General features: G+C 45.7%; 1 protein-coding gene across 7 annotated transcripts in view; it reads left to right on the top strand.

The window, feature by feature from the left end:
- The window catches only part of tbc1d22a (TBC1 domain family, member 22a), a 517,208-nt gene that overhangs the window by 273,435 nt on the left and 218,247 nt on the right, over positions 1 to 25,526 (top strand). For all 7 annotated transcript variants that reach the window (XM_072471465.1, XM_072471464.1, XM_072471460.1 and 4 more), the window contains one exon: positions 7,336 to 7,411. In XM_072471465.1, the coding sequence (XP_072327566.1) occupies positions 7,336 to 7,411 (76 nt within the window). The remainder of the gene's footprint in view (positions 1 to 7,335; positions 7,412 to 25,526) is intronic.

The raw sequence follows: 25,526 nt of genomic DNA, 5'->3' as shown, positions 1-25,526 counted from the left end.
CTGGGAGAGTTAATAATGATCAATTGGGCATTCCTTTACTGTATGAATGAATCATATTGCACAGAAGGATACCAATGTGGCCACTGTGCCTGTGCTGAGTCCTTTACAGAGCTATATAATTAGTCCCAAACCCCTGCTCCTTCTGCACGTTCCTACAAATTTTTCCTTCTCAAGTATGTATCTAATTTTCTTCTGAAATTTATTGTTGAATCCACTTTCCTCACCTTTTCAGTTATTGCATTCCCATTCATTATAGATACAATAAATTATAATCTATGCTCCAGTTTGTTGCCATTTATATCAAATCTGTGTCCTTTTGGTTGTCAGTCTTCTTGACAGCATTAACAGTTTCTCACAAGTTCCTCAATTAAAACCCCTCATTATTCTGAAGACCCCTATGAAATCTCCTGTTAACCATCTGTGCTTTTAAGGGGGACAGGCCCTGCAAGTCTGCTGTCTTTAAATTACTGAACACCCTCATTCTAGTATAATTCTGGTAAATTACCTTTGTATTCCCTCTGAGGCCTTGAAATTCTTTCCATGGTGTGACGTCCAGAAATGAGCACACCGTTCCAGCTGAGGCCCATACATTTTTTTGAACAAAGGGTTTAGCATTACTTCCTCATATATTTCAAGTGTAGTCATTGTGGTTTTGGTGAATAAGCATAATATTGTAAGAAGGATGAATACTTTGCATGATCAATGCATTGATTTATTCTGGGCCAATCCTGACATCATGTGCACCTTTATTTAACATTCTCTTTGCCTTATTTTGCAGTGTGCCTCTACCTAACGTTTTGTCATTATAATATTTTTACATGATTACATCTAATACTTCCCTCTATAGTTTGGAGAGAAATTCTCTTTTACTTGTAGCAACTCTTCTGTTGCCCTTGTTAGATCTTAAAGGTCGCATCCTCATCCACATGGGTGTTCATTAACTTTACCTGTTGCCCAGGTAGATGGCAAAGTCTGAGCTGAAGCATTATATCCTTTAGAATTTTCTTTTGCATTCTGATCCAGTGCTCTTGTTTCGCATTGTTCTTGTACATGCATTTTTGCAGATATATTTCGCACCGTCATTATTTTTCATACTTGCAAAAAAACCCCCAAAATTCAGGATATTACAAATTACAAGGATGTTAGGGACTTGTGATCCATTTTAACATTAATGGTACAGCCATACATAGTTAATTGAACCTTTCACAATCAAACTGATGCTTAGTAGCTTTGCAGCAGTCAGGCAATGTGATGCCTAAGCAGTCGGTTGCTACTGATCATTATAACTTTGTGTCAGGATATTATTCTGTGATTCTTTATTTCCTATGTTTCCGCCTCTGATTACAGATCTGTTAAATTTGTTTTTAATTTTAGTATCACTTTAACACATTTGATTGCACCGAGGCATCCCTGGATGATTTTCTTTGATGCGTTCGATTGCTGAAATCTTTACACCTATGGGTCTCATAGCATTACTATTGATTCCAAATACTCAATTGCCCTAAGTTTCAAGTTTAGTCTTTGAACATCTTGAGTATTTTCTGGAAAAACGATCATTCTGTTTCCATTTGGGCCAATCCCATACCATTATGCCAATCATTAGCGCACGAATATGATGCAGGAATTTGCACATAAGTAATAAGTAGCAAAGTGAAGCGGCTAGAAGCAATGAACATGCATAACTTGCAACTTTTAATATTTCCCATTCATGGAATTTTTGTTCCTGGAAAGTTGAGGCACGTAATGTGATAGAATTTACAAATGCAAGATTATTTACTTTACTTTGAAGTAGAAAGCTTGAAATTCTTGATTTTTAATAACTGTATTTAAGTCCTTGAGCTGAAAGCATATATTTTCACAGTAACTTCATTGAAGCCTACTTGTGACAATAAGTGATTTTCATTTCATATAATGCATGAGAATTTATCAACATTCCTTCAATCTTTCATTTAATAACTGGTTAGAACCAGTCTGTGCTGGGACATAATTCAGTGAGTCGGAGGTTTGAAGCTGACTTTGTGCTGTTGAATTTTGTCTTTGTGCAACTAGCAACCAAGCCACTTTGTTGTATTTGTGTGTTGACATATTAAGTGACAGTTTTTGTGGTGGTGGAGTCATCTGTCGGGTCAACCAATTGGATGAATTCAACTGATACAGGTTTGGACATTAGATCAATTAACTTGTTAATATTGATGAGAACAAATTATATGTCTGTATACTTATGAGTAGGATTTCATCAGGGTTTGTGTTTTTCCAATTACAATCCAGGTGAGTTCTTGGCACGGAATAACTATTCAAAATGGGTACTATACAGATGGTATGAACAATATCAGATGATTTGCTCTAAATCTGTCATTTCTAAGATTTCTGTCATGTACTTTTTGTCATGTGCTACAATGGCAGCACATGACGATATCAAGTTACATACATCTCTATTCACACTGGAACGTGCGTTTTTATTATGCCGATATGACATGACAATTTTGCCTGGTTATATATATATTGCACCCTAAGACAGCACGGTGGTGCAGTGGGTTAGCCCTGAAGCCTCATGGCGCCGAGGTCCCAGGTTCGATCCCGGCTCTGCGTCACTGTCCATGTCGAGTTTGCACATTCTTCCCGTGTTTGCGTGGGTTTCGCCCCCAAAACCCACAAGATGTGCTGGCTAGGTGGAGTGGCCATGCTAAATTGCCCCATATTTGGAAAAAATGAATTGGGTACACTACATTTATAAAAAAAAAAAAAAAAATATCGCACCCTAACACTGAGCAGCTGAAACATAGACATATTGACTCAAAATTAGTTAAAGGCCTTGCACAAGCCATTTGCTTTGTTACAAGCAGGAGAGAGTCAAACTGAACTTCTTTCTCCTCTCACCAGCTGTCCATAAGTTAAAGTTTTTTGGGGAGGGCATTAAAACTAGGCTGCGTCAAGTTTCTCCAACCCTCAGTCTGTGAGGTCCAATGTTATAAGTAACTCACAGCAAACTCTGTGATTTACTCAGAAGGTAAGTTTATTCCCATGCAAAGCTGGGTGATTGTAGTGGTGAGGGAGGTGGGGTGGCTGGGAGCGGTGGGGAAGGATAGATGGGGATATGTGTAACTTCACTCACACACTCACTTACTCACTCACTCACACACACACACACACACACACACACACACTAGAGGGATAGTAAAAAAAATGGGAGTTTTACAACTGGGTCGAGTGAGAAGGAGGAATTGAAAGGAAATTAGTATTACTAGAAAAATAGCAATGGAGAAATTAATGGGACTGAAAGCTGATAAATACCCAGGGCCTGATAATATACATCCCAGGGTACTGAAGGAGGTGGCCATGGAAATAGTGAATGCTTTGGTTGTCAGCTTCCAAAATAATGTAGATTCTGGAATAGGCCCAAAGATTGGTGGGTGGCAAATATCGCCCGCTATTTAAAAAAATGAGGGAAGGAGAAAACAGTGAATTAGTTAGTCTAACATCAGCAGTACGGAAAATACTATTGTCTATTATAAAGGATGCGATAACAGGACACTTAGAAAATATCAAAGGGATTAGGTAAAGGGAAAATCTATTTTTGAAAAGTAAATCATGTTTGACAAACCTCCTGGAGTTTTTTGAGGATGTACCTAGTAGAATAGATAAGGGCGAACCAGTGGATGTTCACATGATTTCCAGAATCCGAAAAGTCACAGTATAGAGGGAGTTTCCTTTGTCCCGTAACTCAGTTCAGATGGAGACAGCTGCACAAAAGCCCTTTAAAGTGAATGAGGATGCAGCATAATGAGGCTGAAGTACCTAGTGGCAGGCGATGGTTGGATGCTTTTACAATAAAACCGGCTTCGGGGAATTGAGAAATGTTGGCCAGCTGGGAGCCATGTTGTTGTTATTAATCCGCACAGAGATTTATGAGGTTTGGAACTGTAATACCAAAACTGTCCAAGAGGCTAGAAGCATGGAGTCATGTGCTGTGGACCATTATGACATAATTTCAGCTGTACATGTCGTTTCTGTGCCTCTGGCCAAAATCCATTGCTTCCTTTAGGAGTGAAGTGTTGGCTGTTATGTAAGGGCTCTTCCTGTTCATTCCCTTATTTCCCCGTTCTTTATTTTTGCTGCTATCATTTCGATCCATGGATGCTTAATGGACATGTGTCTTTAAGTTGAGTAGGGGAAGTAAGGAATTCAAACGTTATGAAGAGATGACTGTACTAGCTTTGAACAACAGAACTCTGACTTTTCGGGCACCCGGGAGATGGATGGGACGCGGTTCGATTAGTTGGCTGATGGCTAATGAATTGGCCAAAAGGCCGTATTCCATTCGGTAACTGGTGGTGATTGGGTCCTGCCTGAGTGGGATGATTTTCAGAGAGCCAGGGTAAGTGCAGTTGATATTCTGGACACTGAGGAAAGAAGCTATTTCTCTCCCTCGTGTTTTCTCCAGAAAAGCTACATAACTAGGCACAGAATCTGCATGAATCTACAATGAAAACCTCAAATTGAAAGCCTTAATTGAAGGAAGGAGTGCTATAAGACAATTATCTGGAACAAAGACTCAGATAATGCAGCACGGTAGCATTGTGGATAGCACAATTGCTTCACAGCTCCAGGGTCCCAGGTTCGATTCCGGCTTGGGTCACTGTCTGCGCGGAGTCTGCACATCCTCCCCGTGTGTGCGTGGGTTTCCTCTGGGTGCTCCGGTTTCCTCCCACAGTCAAAAGATGTGCAGGTTAAGTGGATTGGCCATTCTAAATTGCCCTTAGTGTCCAAAATTGCCCATAGTGTTGGGTGGGGTTGCTGGGTTATGGGGATAGGGTGGATGTGTGGACCTTGGGTAGGGTGCTCTTTCCAAGAGCCGGTCAGACTCTATGGGCCGAATGGTCTCCTTCTGCACTGTAAATTCTATGAAATCCCTTTTACTTATTTATCCCCTCCTTCTCCCCTATGTTTGATGTTGTGTGTGTGTGTATAGGTAGAGGGTGGGACGGGTTTAAGTGGCATGGGGTTAGGAATTTAATACTTAACCGTTTGTATATTTAATTATAGTTAATTGATATTAATAAACTTGTGTTTAAATTCACAAACCTTGTGACTGTAGTTATTGGGCAGCTAAGGGCCAAAGACATCGGGTGTTGTTCTAAGAATTATTTATTAATTTCAAGAGTGCTATGACTTGGGGTCAGGTGGGGCTGGAATTGACTGCACCCTAGCCCAGGGGGTTGTAACTGTCCGCACCTCTTCATGTACCGCTTACGGTTATGAAATCCAGTTTAAAGCAGCAGAGAAAAAATAAAGTTTGAGCACAGTTCTGATGACTTTCATGCCTTATTGACATGTCTGTCCTAAATTGCATTAACCTGGCAACCCCTATTTACTTAGCATTCTTCTGTGAATCCTAATGACTAATCCTAATATAAACCATGTTTTGATCTCCGTGGCAGAATATATTCTCATTACACAAAGATATTTTTCTAATCTTGCTTGATGACATAACTGTTTCTGAATGCTTTCTTCAAGGTAGTAATGAGTACTGACTGACTGCAAAATCTGAGATATTGGTCGCGATCTTCCCAAAAGGGAACAAAGTCCCCGAGTGAGCGTGTTTAGCTGCGTGTTTCCCGGCACTCGCAGTGCAGAGAACCACATGGTCACTCAACACGACTCGCGTTCAATAAGGGGCCTAAACGATGAATGCGTGGCTGAGTCCGCACATCGCCCCGTTTTGTACAACGGGGCGATCCGCATGGCAGAACTCACGAGGAGATCGGTGGGGGGGGGAGGGTACTTTTGCCGCTGTCTGGACAGCTCTCTAGCTTCTAACAGGGGCTCCCTTATGGGAGCTTCCAGGCAGAGGTCTCGTTTAATGGGGGGAGGGTGGGGGGCTTCCTGGCCACAGTCTCTCTTAAGGGTGGTTTCCAGGCCGGGATGTGTCTTATTGGGGGCTTCCAGGCAGTGTTCTCTCTTATTGGGGGTTTCCAGGCAGTGTTCTCTCTTATTGGGGGAGGGGGTGGGGGCACCCTGTAATTGGGAAGTCTCTGGCAGGGTTCTCCATAATTTGGGGCAGAGGGTCTGTGCTGGAGGTCTTTGTAATGGGGAGGCAGGATTTGCATTGTGGGAGGATGACCCTCTGATGGACTTTGGGGACAACTCCCTTACCACGAGGTCCACTTTGTCAGGGCTACATTTGTAAATACCTACACCAATTCTCGTCCCCATGATTTCTGGTCCAGAGAACCGTAGTTACATGCAGGCTTCGAGATATGCTGTCCTGTCCAATAATAGAATGCAAACGCCTCCAGCGGGGCACCGTTTTTTGCCCGACCCTGGATTTTTCGGCCAGTCACAAAACTGAGAATCCAGCCCCAGATATACTGATTAAAGTGATCTCAGTGGGACTGACTTACTGCTAGTTCTATTAGCGTGTAATGAGTGCTTTACAACTCCAGAAGGAGTTATGTTTCCTTAAATTAACTATTTGGGTAATGTTCTGAATTATTTTTACCTTCTTATTATATTTACTTATTCCACACACTACTGTAAGCTGGCTGCTAAATCTGTATTTTTAAAAAAGTGATCATCCCAATATATGATGCTGACCACCCTATTGCCTGTTTTAAGGAGGTTTTGTGGTACCGTGGTAACATCCCTAACTCTGGACCAGAAGCTTCGAGTTCAAGTCCAATGCCTGGACTTATTGGCCGCTGAAAGAGCTTTAATAAAACTGTTCAACTGGCTGATAATCAGCTCAGGAATCCTTCCACCACTACCCACTGTTCCCCAAAGGGAAAAAGGTTTTTGCGTGAAGGTACAGCTTAAAAAGAATGTCTGCCTTGGTGGGTCAAGCAGGAGGTCATCATATTGAGTAGTATCTTTAGGTCAATTTTTAAAAATGCATCAAAGCTGCCAGCAAAAAATGGATTAAATTGCCCAGTTCTTCATTGCCATTTGTTTTCATTTGCTCAATACTTTGTCATATCGTCTTTCGTAGCAGTATTTACACAAATACACAAGTATTACTCCATTACTGCTCATTCCTTGTTCCCTCTACTTAACCAGAGTTTAAAAAGTATTTTGCAAATAAACACTCTGTTCTTTGGAATGGTTGAAAGCCACTCTTCCTTGTCATTACCCCATCTTCCTTTAAAAATCACTTACAATTTTGAGCATATTTTGGATTTCTTTCTATATTTCCTGATCGATGTAATAATTTCTCTCTAGTCAAGTGCTTTGAATTGGTCTTCCATGTGATAGAAGCTACAGAAATGCAAGTTTTACTTCGATGAGGGCTTCTACCTCAAGCAAATCATGTCTCTCATTGAATAATTCTTTGTTTTCAAGGATAACTACACTTTTGCACAACCGGGAATTCAGAAGAAGGTAAAAGCATTGCAAGAGCTTGTTAGCCGGATTGATGGTAAGTCTGATCCATTCTTGCGCTCACATTGGGCAGAACAACAATGTGTTAAGACTGCTTGGTTTAAAATACACTGTACAACTGTAATGGCCAGTATCAAGTTGACTACTCACCATGACAGCTTGGTGGCCTTTTGGAGATGAAGTGTCATCCTCAATCAACTTAGAACATTGTGCCCTTTGCAAAATCAGTGTTGTGTGTCATTTAAGGGGAGCTGCCAGAGCATGAGCAAGTTTCATTACTTTTTATTAAAGCAGCATAATCAAACTTCAATGCCAATTTTTTGTTGGAAGAGTAATGGCTGCACAAGGAAACCAGTCAGCATTCAGTTTGAATTAAAGTCAATGATTGTTTTAATTCTGCGGGCAGTCACATTGATTGTTTATGGATGCCCTTCGGCATTTAGCTTTGTGCCATTGCGCATCCCAGTCCTACCATGAGTGCTGAAATCACTTGTGCGATGAATCTGAGTAATTATGGACTCTGGAAAATACTGTGCCATCTTTACAAATTCAGATAAATGCTAATTTGCAGGGCAATTTCAGATTGCCATTGTAGACACTGCAGGGAGCTGTGAGACTGCTTCTCATGTCCTGAAAATAACATCTTCCATAAAATGCTAATTTCCATGGTTCTGTGACTAGCCTTAATTAATTGCTTTACTTCAGATAATACAGTCCATTCAGATATATTCTCCAGATATTTATTGCAGTAAATGAGTGGAACTGTTCATCGGCTGAATTGTCTGATATAATAATGGAGCATATGTCAGTAGTGTTAAAAGCTTTGGAAACTAAAATAAATAAGTTCATTAACGAAACTGATTTGCCTTTTGATAGGTGTCTAGTTTGTAACAATCTTCCCAAATAGACTCAAGCCGTTGTAATCAAAACACTATTGCTCATTTGGCACTAAATTGCCTTTGATTTTGAGGCTGATAGAAAATTCAAAGGTCTTAAATCTCCATTCAACTTCTCACAAACACTTGGCATAAACTAGTTTAAATTTCTACACGCAACGTTAAAATATTAACTGTTGCAATAACTGTAAGAAAAAAGTAAGAAGTTTTACAACACCAGGTTAAAGTCCAACAGGTTTGTTTCGATGTCACTAGCTTTCGGAGCGCTGCTCCTTCCTCAGGTGAATGAAGAGGTATGTTCCAGAAACATATATATAGACAGATTCAAAGATGCCAGACAATGCTTGGAATGCGAGCATTAGCAGGTGATTAAATCTTTACAGATCCAGAGATGGGGTAACCCCAGGTTAAAGAGGTGTGAATTGTGTCAAGCCAGGACAGTTGGTAGGATTTCGCAGGCCAGATGGTGGGGGATGAATGTAATGCGACATGAATCCCAGGTCCCGGTTGAGGCCGCACTCATGTGTGCGGAATGTGGCTATAAGCTTCTGCTCGGCGATTCTGCGTTGTCGCGCGTCCTGAAGGCCGCCTTGGAGAACGCTTACCCGGAGATCAGAGGCTGAATGCCCTTGACTGCTGAAGTGTTCCCCGACTGGAAGGGAACTTTCCTGCCTGGTGATTGTCGCACGATGTCCGTTCATTCGTTGTCGCAGCGTCTGCATGGTCTCGCCAATGTACCACGCTTCGGGACATCCTTTCCTGCAGCGTATGAGGTAGACAACGTGGCCGAGTCGCAGGAGTATGTACCGCGTACCTGGTGGGTGGTGTTCTCACGTGTAATGGTGGTATCCATGTCGATGATTTGGCACGTCTTGCAGAGATTGCCATGGCAGGGTTGTGTGGTATCGTGGTCACTGTTCTGAAGGCTGGGTAGTTTGCTGCAAACAATGGTTTGTTTGAGGTTGCGCGGTTGTTTGAAGGCAAGTAGTGGGGGTGTGGGGATGACCTTGGCAAGATGTTCATCTTCATCGATGACGTGTTGAAGGCTGTGAAGAAGATGTCGTAATTTCTCCGCTCCGGGAAAGTACTGGACGACGAAGGGTATTCTGCCGGTTGTGTCCCATGTTTGTCTTCTGAGGAGGTCGGTGCGGTTTTTTGCTGTGGCGCGTTGGTACTGTCGATTGATGAGTCGAGCGCCATATCCCGTTCGTACGAGGGCATCTTTCAACGTCTGTAGATGTCTGTTACGCTCCTCCTCGTCTGAGCAGATCCTGTGTATACGGAGAGCTTGTCCATCGGGGATGGCTTCTTTAATGTGTTTAGGGTGGAAGCTGGAGAGTGGAGCATCGTGAGGTTATCCGTGGGTCATGACATCCCCTATGGACAACCATATTTTCCTTCTGTAGATCATTTTAATATTCTGTCGTGCAACCTGCAGCAGAACCTTTCTCCTAACATTTCACTGGCTGAATTCTTGTTACTAAAAGACACATTTCTGTTTTTAATAGTATTAGTCCTGTGTTAGCTTTACATCAAAACTGACTCGAGCCAAGGTAGGACAGTTCAAACATACAGTATGAGGAACCATCAACATGAAAATAAAGTTGCAGACTAACAGGAAACATAGAGTTTGAGTGAATGGCCATGTCACCATGTCACAGACTGGTGGTTCCAATTTAAATAATCCCAGCAGCAGGCTGGGAGTTTGAAACTCAAGAAGGTTATTCGATTGTTCCACACTTGCTCCGAGGCTAAAACAAAATGCAATGTCTCGATCAGTTCTTACACACTACCACTCACACAAAGACTAGATACAGATGAAGAAACAAATATGATTACAAGATCTTAGCTTCTCTTTCATGAAGCTTTCTTAGAAAGGTTGATGCTTTTAGTTGAAGTGAAGGTCTTGCAAGAAGTTGTTTCTCAGTGAGCTTCTTCTAGTTGTATTTCCAGGAGGTTGGTTCTCAGGTGAACTTGAAGTTGAAGCAGGTTGGTTCTTCCACTTTCAAAGTATTGCTGTTTATTGCCTTGGCTGCTTAATTGATTGACTGCTGTTAGTTTGATGGCTTTCTAATGGTCTCTGGGCCCCCCTCCACCCCACCCCTAGCCTTCTGTGTAATTTCCGGAGGCGGCTCGACATTGGCAGGTGGCGGGATCTTCTGGTCCTGTTGGTATCAACGGCATTTTGCATTGTTCACCGGCTGCGTTACTGGGGGAACCCTTGGGGAGTTGCCATCTTTGAGACCGGAAGGTCCCTCCAGTGGGAATGGCGGGATAACTAAGCCCTCTGTCTCTTGCTGTTTTAAAAACAAGCCACACAAATGGTGGATTCACCCATGTTATGATAATATGTGCCTGCGTGCCTTATAATGTAACGGTTCTCAGCAGAGCAAGGGTTAACCTGGGACTGGAGAGTACCACCACTCATTGTGTGATGTATGCAGTCACGTGGTAAGTCTAGAAGCCACAGTCAGTAAGCAGATAGCCTGCATTGTGGAACACCATGCATGACCATATTTGAAACTGTAAACAGTTAAAGTCTACCAATCAAAGGTCTTCATGTTTAAGTACACAAGCTTCAAGATCTCATCAATGAGGCACCACTGGAACATAAAGAACCCATATTATGACACATACCTGTTTCAAGTTCCTTTTCAAATAAGGTGACTGGTCAGGTCGATGAACAACCTGTGTTTTCATTTGATACTAGCAATTTGCCCAGTCTAGGTTTGGATGAGGAACATTCAGAATACAATGGGAGGTCAAATGGGACCGCCATCACATTCATCCAGCACACATTGAAGTTTGAAGTGTTTTTTCCTCCATGATGAACCGGATAGACGAGTCGGCTGCAATGCCATAGCCCTTTTGTTGACTCTCCACCCTGAAGCAAAGGGATATATGAATATTTCGGATGGCTGTGAATATCCATATGGGTTTAGGTATTTGCTTAAGTCTCTCTGCTGTGTGGAGCTGATATTGCCTATGGTCACATGTTTGGCCATTTTAACAGACCGTTTTATTCAAAACTTAAAAAGTATTGTCGAAAAGTTCAGAATATACTGAAGCATGACCAGCTGCAACAGCAAACTACTGTAGATGCTGGAAATCGGAAGTAAAAATACAAAATGCTGGAAACACACTGCAGATCAGGCAGTACCTGTGGAGAGAAAAAGAGTTAGCATTTCAGGTTGATGACCTTTCATCAAAATCTGATTTTTCTCTCCATAGATGCTGCCAGACCAGTGTATTTCCAGCATTTTGTATTATTATTTGGGTAAATAGTTGTAGCTTGGATTGGAAATAATGCCCCCCTGGGGTTCCTGTTGGTTCAACTTCTGGTGTTGATTTCGAAACATGACGTGTCTTAGACATAAGAGGAAAATCTTGTAATTTGTTAATGACACAAGTAAAAGATTGCACACAGTGAGGAGGACAGACCTCAGGCAAACATGGTCAGACATGAGGCACATCCAATTTCATGTGAATAAATGCAAGGCAATTGTTTAATGAAACACGAGGAATGGCAGTGCATATACACAATGTGAAGGCTCTGAACCATGTGAATAAAAACAGCAATTGCAAGGTTTCAACTAGCTCTTTCCCGAAATAGTGCACAGGAGTAAAGTCATAATCAAAGCCAAATTACCTTTTGGGTTTTATAAATAGCGCAGCAGAGTAGACGATTTAAATAGGAAATATAGGTTAGAACACAGAGCTTTGGAGCTTTTTGGCCTATCAAAATAGGATATTAAAGCTGTAGCATGCTTCTAGCATAGACTCGCCAAGATGATATTGTGGATCAGAAACTGGAGTTAAGAGAAGCGACTTGAGATACTGGTATTAATTTAATTGGAACAGAGAAAAATAAGAGGAGCCATCACATTTGTTTAAATTATGAAGGATTTTAGTTGATTGAACAGGGAAAGACTATTTGCTGTGGTTGGGAGTCAGTTTCAAGGGATGATCAGCTAGAAGTAATGAAGAAAGAGGTTTGGAGAATTGCACAGCTGCTAGTAGGAGCCTGGAATGCTCCGTTGCAGTGTTTGAAGAAAATGTTGAACAAATACTTGAAACAAAGGAATATCCTGGGCTAAGGAAATATAGTTGCTTTTGTTTTGAATTGCACACTCTGAGAGCTGGCACAAGCAATAGCCTGAAAGGCCGCCTTCAGCTCAAACATGTCATGGTTGGCTGAGGCAATCTGATTTATTTGTGAGTTAAATGATTGTTCTTTGCAGGGTATCCAGTTAGCAGAGCTTTGGCCTGGTGCAGTCTGCTGCTTGTGGGATCATTTAATTCTGTGTAGCCTGTTATGCATGGAGCACCAGGTTAGATAATAATCACAGGTTTCCTTCTCCCTAAAGGGCATCAGTGAACTGGTTCTCTCTGTACTGTTACTGATCCCGTCATTTTATTTCCAAGTATTTTCAACTGAATTAAAATTCTTATTATGTGATTGGGGGGGGGGATTTATACACTGGATCATTTGTCCACTAATATAACCACTGTATGACCTAGGACAGTTTTGACATTCATACAGGAGTTACAAGTCCTTTCAATTATGTCATATATAGTTAAAGTAAGTGGTTGGATACTCACTCCAGCATTTCAGATGAAATTGCACCATCTGTCACAATTCAAAGTTACTCAGTCCAAATTTTTTTATCAAACATTATTGCACCAATTCCCATTTTTCTCTGCTGACTTCATTTATTTTAGTGTGAAAATTACATTGCCTCTGTGTAATAGACTCTGGTCAAATATATTTTCGAAAGATATTCCCCATAGCATTTCAGTATGTTGCAAAAGTTCAGAGCTGTTTAAGTTGTTGAGTTGGAATGCAGGAGCCTGAGTAGACCAGAGGTTAATCATTCCACTTAAAAGGAAATGAGCTGGTTCGTTACAGAATAAAGCCAATCTGATTTTGAAGAAGACATGAGCGTATGTTTTGGTAAACCAAAGGGGAAATATTTGGATTATTTTGAGGTATTTAGTGATCTTAGTTTTATAAGTTGAATGTAACTAAACTTTAGCAGCTGTGCCTCAAGCTGGCAGGTAAAAAGGCGTATCTAATGATATTGCTCGTGCTAAATCAGCGGGTTAAGATTTTGACACTGATGGCAACAGAACTATTTTAAGTTCTATCTAAGAGTTCTTTCGAAGTGAATTACCTGTATCATTTTTTTAATGTTGAATAAAAATGACAATTCCATTGGAATTAGAAATTATTGTACTTCATTAAATTTTGTAAGTCTGATAATTTTGCAGCGATCTCTTATGAGACATCTAAAATTCTAAATTAGGAGCTGACTTAAAAATAATGTATTCTGATTGGTTTAGGAGCAGGCATGAATTCCTAATAGTTATACATTCTCATAAGTTAATTTAAATTTGAAAGTGCATTGAACGATCTGCTAATATTCAAGTTAATTAAAACTTAGATTAATAGTTGACTACTTTTAACCTACAGTACGACACCCTGTCTGCCATAGACTTGTTAAATACATTTTTATCGTACTTTTTACAGAAATTCTTGCAAAACCACTGCAAGCAGATTAGTTAACATGCAAGACTACTCAAGTTTTAATGCAGGATAATTATTGAACCATTTTCTATTGCTAACTTTTGAACCACAAGATTTTTGAACTGCTAAACTAGTCTGACAAAGTCCTCTCACAGACCAATGGCAACCATGAAAAATGATTATTTTTGTCTGTATGTGTCAAGCTACAATTATCATGCAAGAATCAAGATTCATTAATGAACGGAATGTTTCTGGCCAAGATGGATCTTAATAGTTTAGTATCTATTCAGATAACTTTCAAAACATTGGTTAATTTCTAAACATTGGTTAATCTCTAAATATTGGTTAATCTCTAGACTTCACAAACAGTTCACGTAAAATGGCAATTTGTATAATTTTCTTTTAGCATTTTAACGTTTTACAAAACAAAACAAAAACATTGCACCCCCACAAGTGCAATAAACCCTGCACCTCCACCCGCAAAAGTTGACGGTAACTAGCTCTCCAAAATGCAAAATAAACAAACCCCGTCTCTTGTGGTACCCCTCATGTGCCCCTTTAGGCAAAATTTCACCTTCTCAAGATGTAAGAATTCCATTAGATCCCCCAGCCACGCCGAGACACGGTGGAGAAGCTGATCTCCACCCCAACAGAACAGCGTGCGAGCTATCAACGAGGCGAAGGCTAAAACATCTGCCCCCGTTCCCGTCTGCAACTTCGGCAAGTCCATCACCCCGAATATGGACCCCAGGGACCCAGCTCCAAATCCACAAGCAGGATCGCTAAAATGGTTCTGAAAAATGACCCCAAAATTTTCTCCAACTTTGGGCAGGACCAGAATACATGATTAGCCAGGCCCCTCCCACACCGCAAATATCCTCTACCCCCTCAAACAGCGGGTTCATCCTTGACTTCATCAAATACCGTGCAGCATGGTAGCACAAGTGGATAGCACTGTGGCTTCACAGCGCCAGAGTCCCAGGTTCGATTCCCCGCTGGATCACTGTCTGTGCGGAGTCTGCACGTTCTCCCCGTGCCCGCGTGGGTTTCTTCCAGGTGCTCCGGTTTCCTCCACAGTCCAAAGACGTGCAGATTAGGTGGATTGGCCATACTAAATTGCCCTTAGTGACCAAAAAGGTTAGGAGAGGCTATTGGGTTACGGGGATAGGGTGGAAGTGAGGGCTTAAGTGGGTCGGTGCAGACTCGATGGGCCAAATGGCCTCCTTCTGCATTGTATGTTCTATGTTTTAAATACACCCTGTGCACCACCTTCAACTGTATCAACCCCAGCCTCGCGCACGAAGTTGAGGCATTTGACTTCCTCAGCACCTCACACTGTAGTCCCTCCTCCAGCACCACCCCCAACTCCTCCTCCCACTTGGCATAACCCCCTCCATAGCCAGCCTATCCTCTTTCAAAAACCTCCCATAAATCGCCAAGATGACCGCACCCCCAAGCCTGTTACCGACAGTACCTCATCCAACAAGCCCATTTGTATAATCACCCTTTTTTAATCTCTGTCTTGTTTTCTCTCATGTGGTGTTTGGCAGAATAGGTTGACTCCTTACTTGGAGTATAGTTTTGACTACCATAAAATATTGAAGACATAATGTCCATTGTATTGTATATGTCTTGTCATTGACTACCTGGATTTATATCTTCAACATAGAGAATATCTCAAGACACTTCACAAAGGAGACACTGACATTTAGTCTTAGAAAATCAAGGGAAGATAACAGAAGGAGTGATTTGAGGCATTTGAAGGTAGGGAGGCACTAGGGAAGAATGGTTAATAGAGAGCATTCTGAAGAGTGAGCTGAAGGCTTTATTAGTGACCCGGGGGGGGGGGGGGCGGGTGATTGCGGGAGATTGCAGTGGGATACATAATGGGCAGAAGATCAGAATATTAATGCTGGAAGGTATGTGTTGTAATAGGGAGTTACAGATTTTTAGAGGTAGAGTGGGCGGTGTATAAGGAGTGATTAATTTTCCAGGAGCAAACATTTTGAATTTATTGGTATATAGCAAAGCAATGGAATGTGGTGAGCAGTGAGTGAATGGGGCAAAATGTTGGTGCCTGGGTGAGTTGCAGTTTATACAGAGCATTGGAACCTAGAGGCACAGAAATGTTGACAGAAGGCATTGGGAACAGTGAATGCTGACAGCTAAACCACATGCTGTCCTGGGAACTTGGCCTGATAGACCCCTTACCCCATAATTATAACATTATAAAAACAACCTTAACTCATTTGACTGATGGATTGGGGTTGTTTGTGGTTTGTTTGACTTGGTTTTCATGGGATAATCTCGGAATTGTTCTGGAAGGTGGTAATTGCCTGACTGCCCAAATCCCAATGGGGAATTTGGACAGGCTATCACAATGTTTTGCAATTTGTATTTTATTGCAAGGAGGTATTAGCCCGAAAGTCAGGAGTAGGATGTCCAATACTATTGGAGATTTTCCATTTTAAATTAAAACAAAGAACAATACAGCACAGGAACAGGCTCTTTGGCCCTCCAAGCCTGCGCCGATCACGGGTCCCATCTAGACCAACCTCCTGTACCCTTCTATACCCCGTGAGTTCATGTGCCTATCCAGAGAAGTCAAAGGTTGCTAACGTATCCGCCTCAACCACCTCACTTGACAGTGCATTCCATGTCACCACCACCCTCTATGTAAAAAAACACTTACCGCGCACATCTCCACTGAACCTGTCCCCCCTCACCTTGAACTTGTGCCCTCTTGTGATTTTCAATTCCGCCTCCAACGGTTCACCCTATCTGTACCCCTAATAATTTTATAAACTTTTATCAGGTCGCCCCTCAGTCTCCGTCTCTCTAGGGTGAACAATCCCAGTTTATTCAATCTCTCCTCATAGCTAATACCCTTCATACAAGGCAACATTCTGATAAATCTTTTCTGTACTCTCTCCAAAGCCTCCATGGCTTTCTGGTAATGTGGTGACCAGAATTGGACACCGTATTCAAAATGTGGCCGAACCAATGTTCTATATAACTGTAACACAATTTTCAAGCTTTTGCACTCGATACCCCATCCTATGAAGTTAAGCATGCCATATGCTTTCTTTACCACCATTTCCCCTGTGCTGCCACTTTTAAGGATCTGTGGACCTGCACGCCCAGATCCCCCTGTGTGTTTATACTCCTGATGGTTCTGTTATTTATTCTACAGCTCCCACATGAATTGCATTGCCAAGTCATTTATATACCTATATTACAAAGAGGAAAGTTCCTAGTACTGATCCCTGCAGAACACCATCAGTTACAGACCTCCATTCGGAAAAATACCCTTCCACTGCTACCCTCTGTCTTCTATGGCTAAGCCAATTCTGAATCCATGCAGCTAGTTCACCCCTGACCCCATGATTTATCCTTTTGCACCAGCCTGCCATGCGGGACCTTATCAAATGCTTTACAAAAGTCCATGTAGACAACATCCACAGCTCTTCCCTCGTCAATCATTTCTATCACCTCAAAAAATTTAATTAAATTAGTGAGACATGACCTCCCTCGTACAAAATCATGCTGCCTGTCGCTAATAAGACCATTCACTTCAAAATGTGCATAGATCCTATCTCTGAGAATCTTTTCCAACAATCCCATTATCACTGACGTCAAGCTCACTGGACTATAATTACCCCGATTACTCTTGCAACCCTTCTTAAATAACGGTACAACATTGGCTATCCTCTGGGTTCTCACCTTTGGTCAACGAGGACATAGCGATTTCTGTCAGAGGTCCAGCTATTTCATCTCTTGTCTCCCTCAGTAATCTGGGATAGGTGCCACCTGGCCCTGGGGATTTGTCTACCTTAATGCTTTTTAACACGCCTAACACGTCCTTCCTCATAATAACGACCTGTTCTAAAGTGTTTGCACATCCCTCTGAGACACCACCAATCAACGTGTCCCTTTCCTTTGTGAATACCGATGCACAATACTCATTAAAGGACCTCACCTACTTCCTCTGGTTCTACACATAATTTCCCTCCTTTGTCCTTGAGTGGACCAACTCTTTCTCTAGCTAAACATTTAAAATAATTTATTAACAAAAGAAAGGAACACTTAAACACACAAGATTACATTGACACAGTTAAAACTAGTTCTGCAAATGTTTCCCAAAAGGTTTTGGCTGAGTAAACTCACAACTGCACAACCGTTTCAATCAATGGTCCTTCTAGATTCTTAATCAATACAAATTCCAATAATATAACAATAGGTCATTTTCGGGATATTGGATCTGCCGGGGTTGGAAGAGGGTGCCGAGGCAGATATTCTAACCTTTGCCTCGCTGATCGCCCGAAGGCGGAACCTGTTGGGGTGGAGGTCGGTTTCTCCACCCTGTGCCCTGGCATGGTGGGGGGGGGGGATCTGTTGGTGTTTTTAACACTTGAGAAGGTGAATTGAGGGGCAGGATGGAAGGATTCTACAATTCATGGGTTTGTTTATTATGCACTTTCAAGAATTGGATAACATTGAATATTAGGGGGGCGGTTGGACTGTGCATGTTGTTGGTGACTATGTATGGGTGAATGGTGGTTCCTTTTCTTTGATGTTTGTATTTAAAATGTTGAGGGTTGTTTGGGGGTTGGTGGGAGGAAGGAATTGTTGACCAGGGGATTGACATTGTATTTGTTACCGTTGATTGTTTGTTGGTGGGTGTAAATTTGGATGAAAATGTGAACAAGGAGGAGAATAAAAATATTTTAAAATCAAAATATTATCGCAGTAAGTCCACAGTTGCTTCAGGTGGAGTATTTCATGAGGCTTCTCGCCCTCTCAGTTGATAAAGGGAATCCAAGGTTTATAAGAAAACCTTTGTTTTCTGGACCAGACAAACGCCTTTGAGAGTAGCTCATTTTTTTCTCTACCCACAGCACATTTTTCAGAACACCACATGGCCACTCTCCCGAACAGTTTTCAATCTGTTTTAATATGTTTTTTATCTTTCATCTTTAAACCCATTATTGTTAACTTTCTTTGGAAGTTACCTTGCCCAGGATATAAAAATATTTCATGTTGTCTTTATAGCTACTACTTAAGGGAAATTTATGATCTTTGCCAGTTATAAACTTCCACCTTGAAATACAAGAGCAAAACTTCAACTCACCCCCTTCTCTCCTAATCACATTTCTATTCATGTTGTTCCTTGGTATACCCTCTTGGCTTTGCTCATTTCCACTTCAAATGCTTACTTTTACACTGAATCCCTTTTCTGACTTAAATCTTGTAGTCTAACTGTCTTCAGTTCAATTAAGTTAGTCTCTCTCTCACTCTCATTCTCACACTCACTCACTATCTCACTCACTCTCAAGCACCTTGTGCACCTCATTCACTTCACGCACCTCACTCACTCCCCTCACTCACACCTCACGCACTCACTCAACACACGCATCTAACTCGCACCTCACTCACTCACACACCTCACACACACCCCTCACTCACTCACTCACTCACTCCACCTCACGCACCTCCCTCCCTCACGCACCTCCCTCCCTCACGCACCTCCCTCCCTCACGCACCTCCCTCCCTCACGCACCTCCCTCCCTCACGCACCTCCCTCCCTCACGCACCTCCCTCCCTCACGCACCTCCCTCCCTCACGCACCTCCCTCCCTCACGCACCTCCCTCCCTCACGCACCTCCCTCCCTCACGCACCTCCCTCCCTCACGCACTTCCCTCCCTCACGCACCTCCCTCCCTCACGCACCTCCCTCCCTCACGCACCTCCCTCCCTCACGCACCTCCCTCCCTCACGCACCTCCCTCCCTCACGCACCTCCCTCCCTCACGCACCTCCCTCCCTCACGCACCTCCCTCCCTCACGCACCTCCCTCCCTCACGCACCTCCCTCCCTCACGCACCTCCCTCCCTCACGCACCTCCCTCCCTCACGCACCCCCCTCCCTCACGCACCCCCCTCCCTCACGCACCCCCCTCCCTCACGCACCCCCCTCCCTCACGCACCCCCCTCCCTCACGCACCCCCCTCCCTCACGCACCCCCTTCCCTCACGCACCCCCCTCCCTCACGCACCCCCCTCCCTCACGCACCCCCCTCCCTCACGCACCCCCCTCCCTCACGCACCCCCCTCCCTCACGCACCCCCCTCCCTCACGCACCCCCCTCCCTCACGCACCCCCCTCCCTCACGCACCCCCCTCCCTCACGCACCCCCCTCCCTCACGCACCTCCCTCCCTCACGCACCTCCCTCCCTCACGCACCTCCCTCCCTCACGCACCTCCCTCCCTCACGCACCTCCCTCCCTCACGCACCTCCCTCCCTCACGCACCTCCCTCCCTCACGCACCTCCCTCCCTCACGCACCTCCCTCCCTCACGCACCTCCCTCCCTCACGCACCTCCCTCCCTCACGCACCTCCCTCCCTCACGCACCTCCCTCCCTCACGCACCTCCCTCCCTCACGCACCTCCCTCCCTCACGCACCTCCCTCCCTCACGCACCTCCCTCCCTCACGCACCTCCCTCCCTCACGCACCCCCCTCCCTCACGCACCCCCCTCCCTCACGCACCCCCCTCCCTCACGCACCCCCCTCCCTCACGCACCCCCCTCCCTCACGCACCCCCCTCCCTCACGCACCCCCCTCCCTCACGCACCCCCCTCCCTCACGCACCCCCCTCCCTCACGCACCCCCCTCCCTCACGCACCCCCCTCCCTCACGCACCCCCCTCCCTCACGCACCCCCCTCCCTCACGCACCCCCCTCCCTCACGCACCTCCCTCCCTCACGCACCTCCCTCCCTCACGCACCTCCCTCCCTCACGCACCTCCCTCCCTCACGCACCTCCCTCCCTCACGCACCTCCCTCCCTCACGCACCTCCCTCCCTCACGCACCTCCCTCCCTCACGCACCTCCCTCCCTCACGCACCTCCCTCCCTCACGCACCTCCCTCCCTCACGCACCTCCCTCCCTCACGCACCTCCCTCCCTCACGCACCTCCCTCCCTCACGCACCTCCCTCCCTCACGCACCTCCCTCCCTCACGCACCTCCCTCCCTCACGCACCTCCCTCCCTCACGCACCTCCCTCCCTCACGCACCTCCCTCCCTCACGCACCTCCCTCCCTCACGCACCTCCCTCCCTCACGCACCTCCCTCCCTCACGCACCTCCCTCCCTCACGCACCTCCCTCCCTCACGCACCTCCCTCCCTCACGCACCTCCCTCCCTCACGCACCTCCCTCCCTCACGCACCTCCCTCCCTCACGCACCTCCCTCCCTCACGCACCTCCCTCCCTCACGCACCTCCCTCCCTCACGCACCTCCCTCCCTCACGCACCTCCCTCCCTCACGCACCTCCCTCCCTCACGCACCTCCCTCCCTCACGCACCTCCCTCCCTCACGCACCTCCCTCCCTCACGCACCTCCCTCCCTCACGCACCTCCCTCCCTCACGCACCTCCCTCAGTCACGCACCTCACTCAGTCACGCACCTCACTCAGTCACATATCTCTGTTTAGCACACTGGGCTAAATTGCTGGGTTTGAAAGCCGACCAAAGCAGGTCAGTAGCACGGTTCAATTCCTGTAACAGCCTCCCCGAACAGGCGCTGGAATGTGGCGACGAGGGGCTTTTCACAGTAACTTCATTGAAGCCTACTTGTGACAATAAGCGATTTTCATTTCATTTTCATATCTCACTCAGTCACATACCTCACTCACTCACTCACACACCTTACTCACGCAGTTCCCTCACTCACGCAGTTCACTCACACACCACTCACTCACACACCAATCACTCACTCACACACCAATCACTCACTCACACACCACTCACTCACACACCACTCACACCTCACTCACTCACTCACACCACTCACTCACTCACTCACTCACTCACACCACTCACACCTCACTCACTCACTCACACCACTCACTCACACACCTCACTCATTCACACCTCACTCACCTGTTTCACAGTAATGAAAAGTTTAGTGTCTCGTGTTAGGTTATCGGGTCTTCTTTGCTCATAGAATAAGCAGAGTATTCTACTTATCGCCATTGTACAGCTTCATGTATTTTCCTTTAAGTTCTTTGATTTTTGTCTTCACTTCTCATCTCTAGGACGGTTTCCAACGTTTTCCATTGTTTACTTTTCAGTGATAGAGCTTGGTGGTCAGGGTTGTGGATTTCATTTTCATCTCTATCTGTGCAATTGACTGTTAGAAATTGCACTGCCGACCATGATGTTCTCTTCCTTCAGCAGGGACTTCCTGCTGTTTGTTATTCAGTGATTGTGGGATCAATATTTACAAATGTAAACATTCCTCAACTAAATAAAAGTTGACTTTTCATGACATTGTTCGTGGCCAAGGGATTAGGATATTACAGTCGGGATATGTATGCAGCAAAAAGACTTCCGGGTGCGGCGATGACCAGCTGAGTCGCACGTTTCGGCAGCTCCCGGTGGAACGGACTTTTGGGCTCTTAATAAGAGCCCCAACGGCAATTTTAACGGCTAAAAGTACTGTGCGGTGAACCAGAAGGGAATCCCCCTGGATACGGATGAAAAAAGGAGAGGAAGGTGGCCGGATTGCGGTGGATCCTTTAGAGCAGCGGCAAGGAAGGCAAGCAAAAACCAAGATGGCGTCGGAAGGTGGCAGTTTAATATGGGGCCCTGAACAACAAGAGTTCTTGAAACGCTGCGTGGAAGAGCTCAAAAAGGAAATGACGAAGGAACTGTTAGCCCCGATATTACAGGCGATCGAAGGGCTAAAGGAGGAGCAAAAGACCCAGGAGCGGGAGCTTCGGGTCGTGAAGGCAAAGGCTGCCGAGAATGAGGACGACATACAGGGCCTGGTGGTGAAGACGGAGATGCACGAGGCACACCATAAACGATGTGTGGAAAGGCTGGAGGTGCTGGAGAACAACGCAAGGAGGAACAACCTAAGGATTCTTGGTCTTCCTGAAGGTGCGGAGGGAGCGGACGTCGGGGCATATGTGAGCACGATGCTGCACTCGTTAATGGGAGCAGAGGCCCTGGCGGGTCCGCTGGAGGTGGAGGGAGCATACCGAGTGATGGGGCGAGGACCGAGAGCAGGAGAAATTCCTAGAGCCATAGTGGTGAGATTCCTCCGTTTTAAGGACAGAGAGATGGTCCTTAGATGGGCAAAGAAAACTCGGAGCAGTAAGTGGGAGAACGCGGTGATCCGCATATACCAAGACTGGAGTGCGGAGGTGGCGAGAAGGAGGGCGAGCTTTAATCGGGCCAAGGCGGTGCTTCACAAAAAGAAGATAAAATTCGGAATGCTGCAACCGGCAAGACTGTGGGTCACATATCAAGGGAGGCACCACTACTTTGAGACGGCGGATGAGGCGTGGACTTTTATCGTGGAAGAAAAATTGGAATGAGCGGGTTATTTAAAAAAAAAAAAAGAACGTTTGAAACAAAGTGGTGGGGCGAGTATGGGGGGCGAAGAGGGGGGTAAAAAGGGGGGAAAGAGGAGTTTTATGTTATTAATCCTGCGATGTGGTAACTTTTCTCTCTTCCACAGGAGGTGGTGGGGGGAGGAAAGGAGGTGGAGGAGATGGGGCGTTGGCCATTGGGGGCGGGACCAAGGGGGAAGCGCGGGCTTGGTTCCCGCGCTATGATAATCATGGCGGGAATAGGGAAGCAGGAAGGAGGGGGCGTCGCACGGCCAGAGTTTGCTGACTTCTGGGAGCAACATGGAGGGTGTAACTACGCTAGTGGGGGATCTAGCGGGGGGTGTGGGAGGGGGGAATTATTGGGCTGCTGCTGCTTGGGAGAGGGGGGAGCTGGCATGGGGTGGGATGGGCGGGGGGCACCGCCTGGGGGACACACAGCTGTGTGGGAAACGGGTGAGGAGCTGGAAAAAGGGGATGGCTAATCGACAAGGGGGGGGGGGTGTAAAAAGCCCCCCAACCCGGCTGATCACGTGGAACGTGAGAGGGCTGAACGGGCCGATAAAGAGGGCACGGGTACTCGCACACCTTAAGAAACTTAAGGCAGACGTGGTTATGTTACAGGAAACGCACTTGAAACTGATAGACCAGGGGAGACTACGCAAAGGTTGGGTGGGGCAGGTGTTCCATTCGGGGCTAGATGCGAAAAACAGGGGGGTGGCTATATTAGTGGGGAAGCGGGTAATGTTTGAGGCAAAGACTATAGTGGCGGATAGCGGGGGCAGATACGTGATGGTGAGTGGCAAACTACAGGGGGAGACGGTGGTTTTGGTAAACGTATATGCCCCGAACTGGGATGATGCCAATTTTATGAGGCGTATGCTAGGACGCATCCCGGACCTAGAGGTGGGAAAGTTGGTAATGGGGGGAGATTTCAATACGGTGTTGGAACCAGGGCTGGACAGGTCAAGGTCCAGGACTGGAAGGAGGCCGGCAGCAGCCAAGGTGCTTAAAGATTTTATGGAGCAGATGGGAGGAGTAGACCCGTGGAGATTTAGCAGACCTAGGAGTAAGGAGTTTTTGTTTTTCTCCTATGTCCACAAAGTCTATTCGCGAATAGACTTTTTTGTTTTGGGAAGGACGTTGATCCCGAAGGTGAGGGGAACGGAGTATACGGCTATAGCCATTTCGGATCACGCTCCACATTGGGTGGACTTGGAGATAGGGGAGGAAACAGAAAGGCGCCCACCCTGGAGAATGGACATGGGACTAATGGCAGATGAGGGTGTGTGTCTAAGGGTGAGGGGGTGCATTGAAAAGTACTTGGAACTCAATGATAATGGGGAGGTCCAGGTGGGAGTGGTCTGGGAGGCGCTGAAGGCAGTGGTTAGAGGGGAGCTGATATCAATAAGGGCACATAAAGGAAAGCAGGAGAGTAGGGAACGGGAGCGGTTGCTGCAAGAACTTCTGAGAGTGGACAGGCAATATGCGGAGGCACCGGAGGAGGGACTGTACAGGGAAAGGCAAAGGCTACACGTAGAATTTGACTTGCTGACAACGGGTACTGCAGAGGCACAGTGGAGGAAGGCACAGGGTGTACAGTACGAATATGGGGAGAAGGCGAGCAGGTTGCTGGCCCACCAATTGAGGAAAAGGGGAGCAGCGAGGGAAATAGGGGGAGTGAGGGATGAGGAAGGAGAGATGGAGCGGGGAGCGGAGAGAGTGAATGGAGTGTTCAAGGCATTTTATAAAAAATTATACGAAGCTCAACCCCCGGATGGGAGGGAGAGAATGATGGGCTTTCTGGACCGGCTGGAATTTCCCAAGGTGGAGGAGCAGGAAAGGGTGGGACTGGGAGCACGGATTGAAATAGAGGAAGTAGTGAAAGGAATTAGGAGCATGCAGGCGGGGAAGGCTCCGGGACTGGATGGATTCCCAGTTGAATTTTACAGGAAATATGTGGACTTGCTCGCCCCGCTACTGATGAGGACCTTTAATGAGGCAAAGGAAAGGGGACAGCTGCCCCCGACTGTGTCTGAGGCAACGATATCGCTTCTCCTAAAGAAGGAAAAGGACCTGCTGCAATGCGGGTCCTATAGACCTATTTCCCTCCTAAATGTAGACGCTAAGATTCTGGCCAAGGTAATGGCAATGAGGATAGAGGATTGTGTCCCGAGGGTGGTCCATGAGGACCAAACTGGGTTTGTGAAGGGGAGACAGCTGAATACGAATATACGGAGGCTGCTAGGGGTAATGATGATGCCCCCACCAGAGGGGGAAGCGGAGATAGTGGTGGCGATGGATGCCAAGAAAGCATTTGATAGAGTGGAGTGGGA

Source organism: Scyliorhinus torazame, chromosome 13, assembly GCF_047496885.1.
Source record: "Scyliorhinus torazame isolate Kashiwa2021f chromosome 13, sScyTor2.1, whole genome shotgun sequence".
Taxonomy (NCBI): Eukaryota; Metazoa; Chordata; class Chondrichthyes; order Carcharhiniformes; family Scyliorhinidae; genus Scyliorhinus; species Scyliorhinus torazame.
Note: the sequence above shows the minus strand (reverse complement) of the source record. Positions and strands in the feature narration are given on the sequence as shown.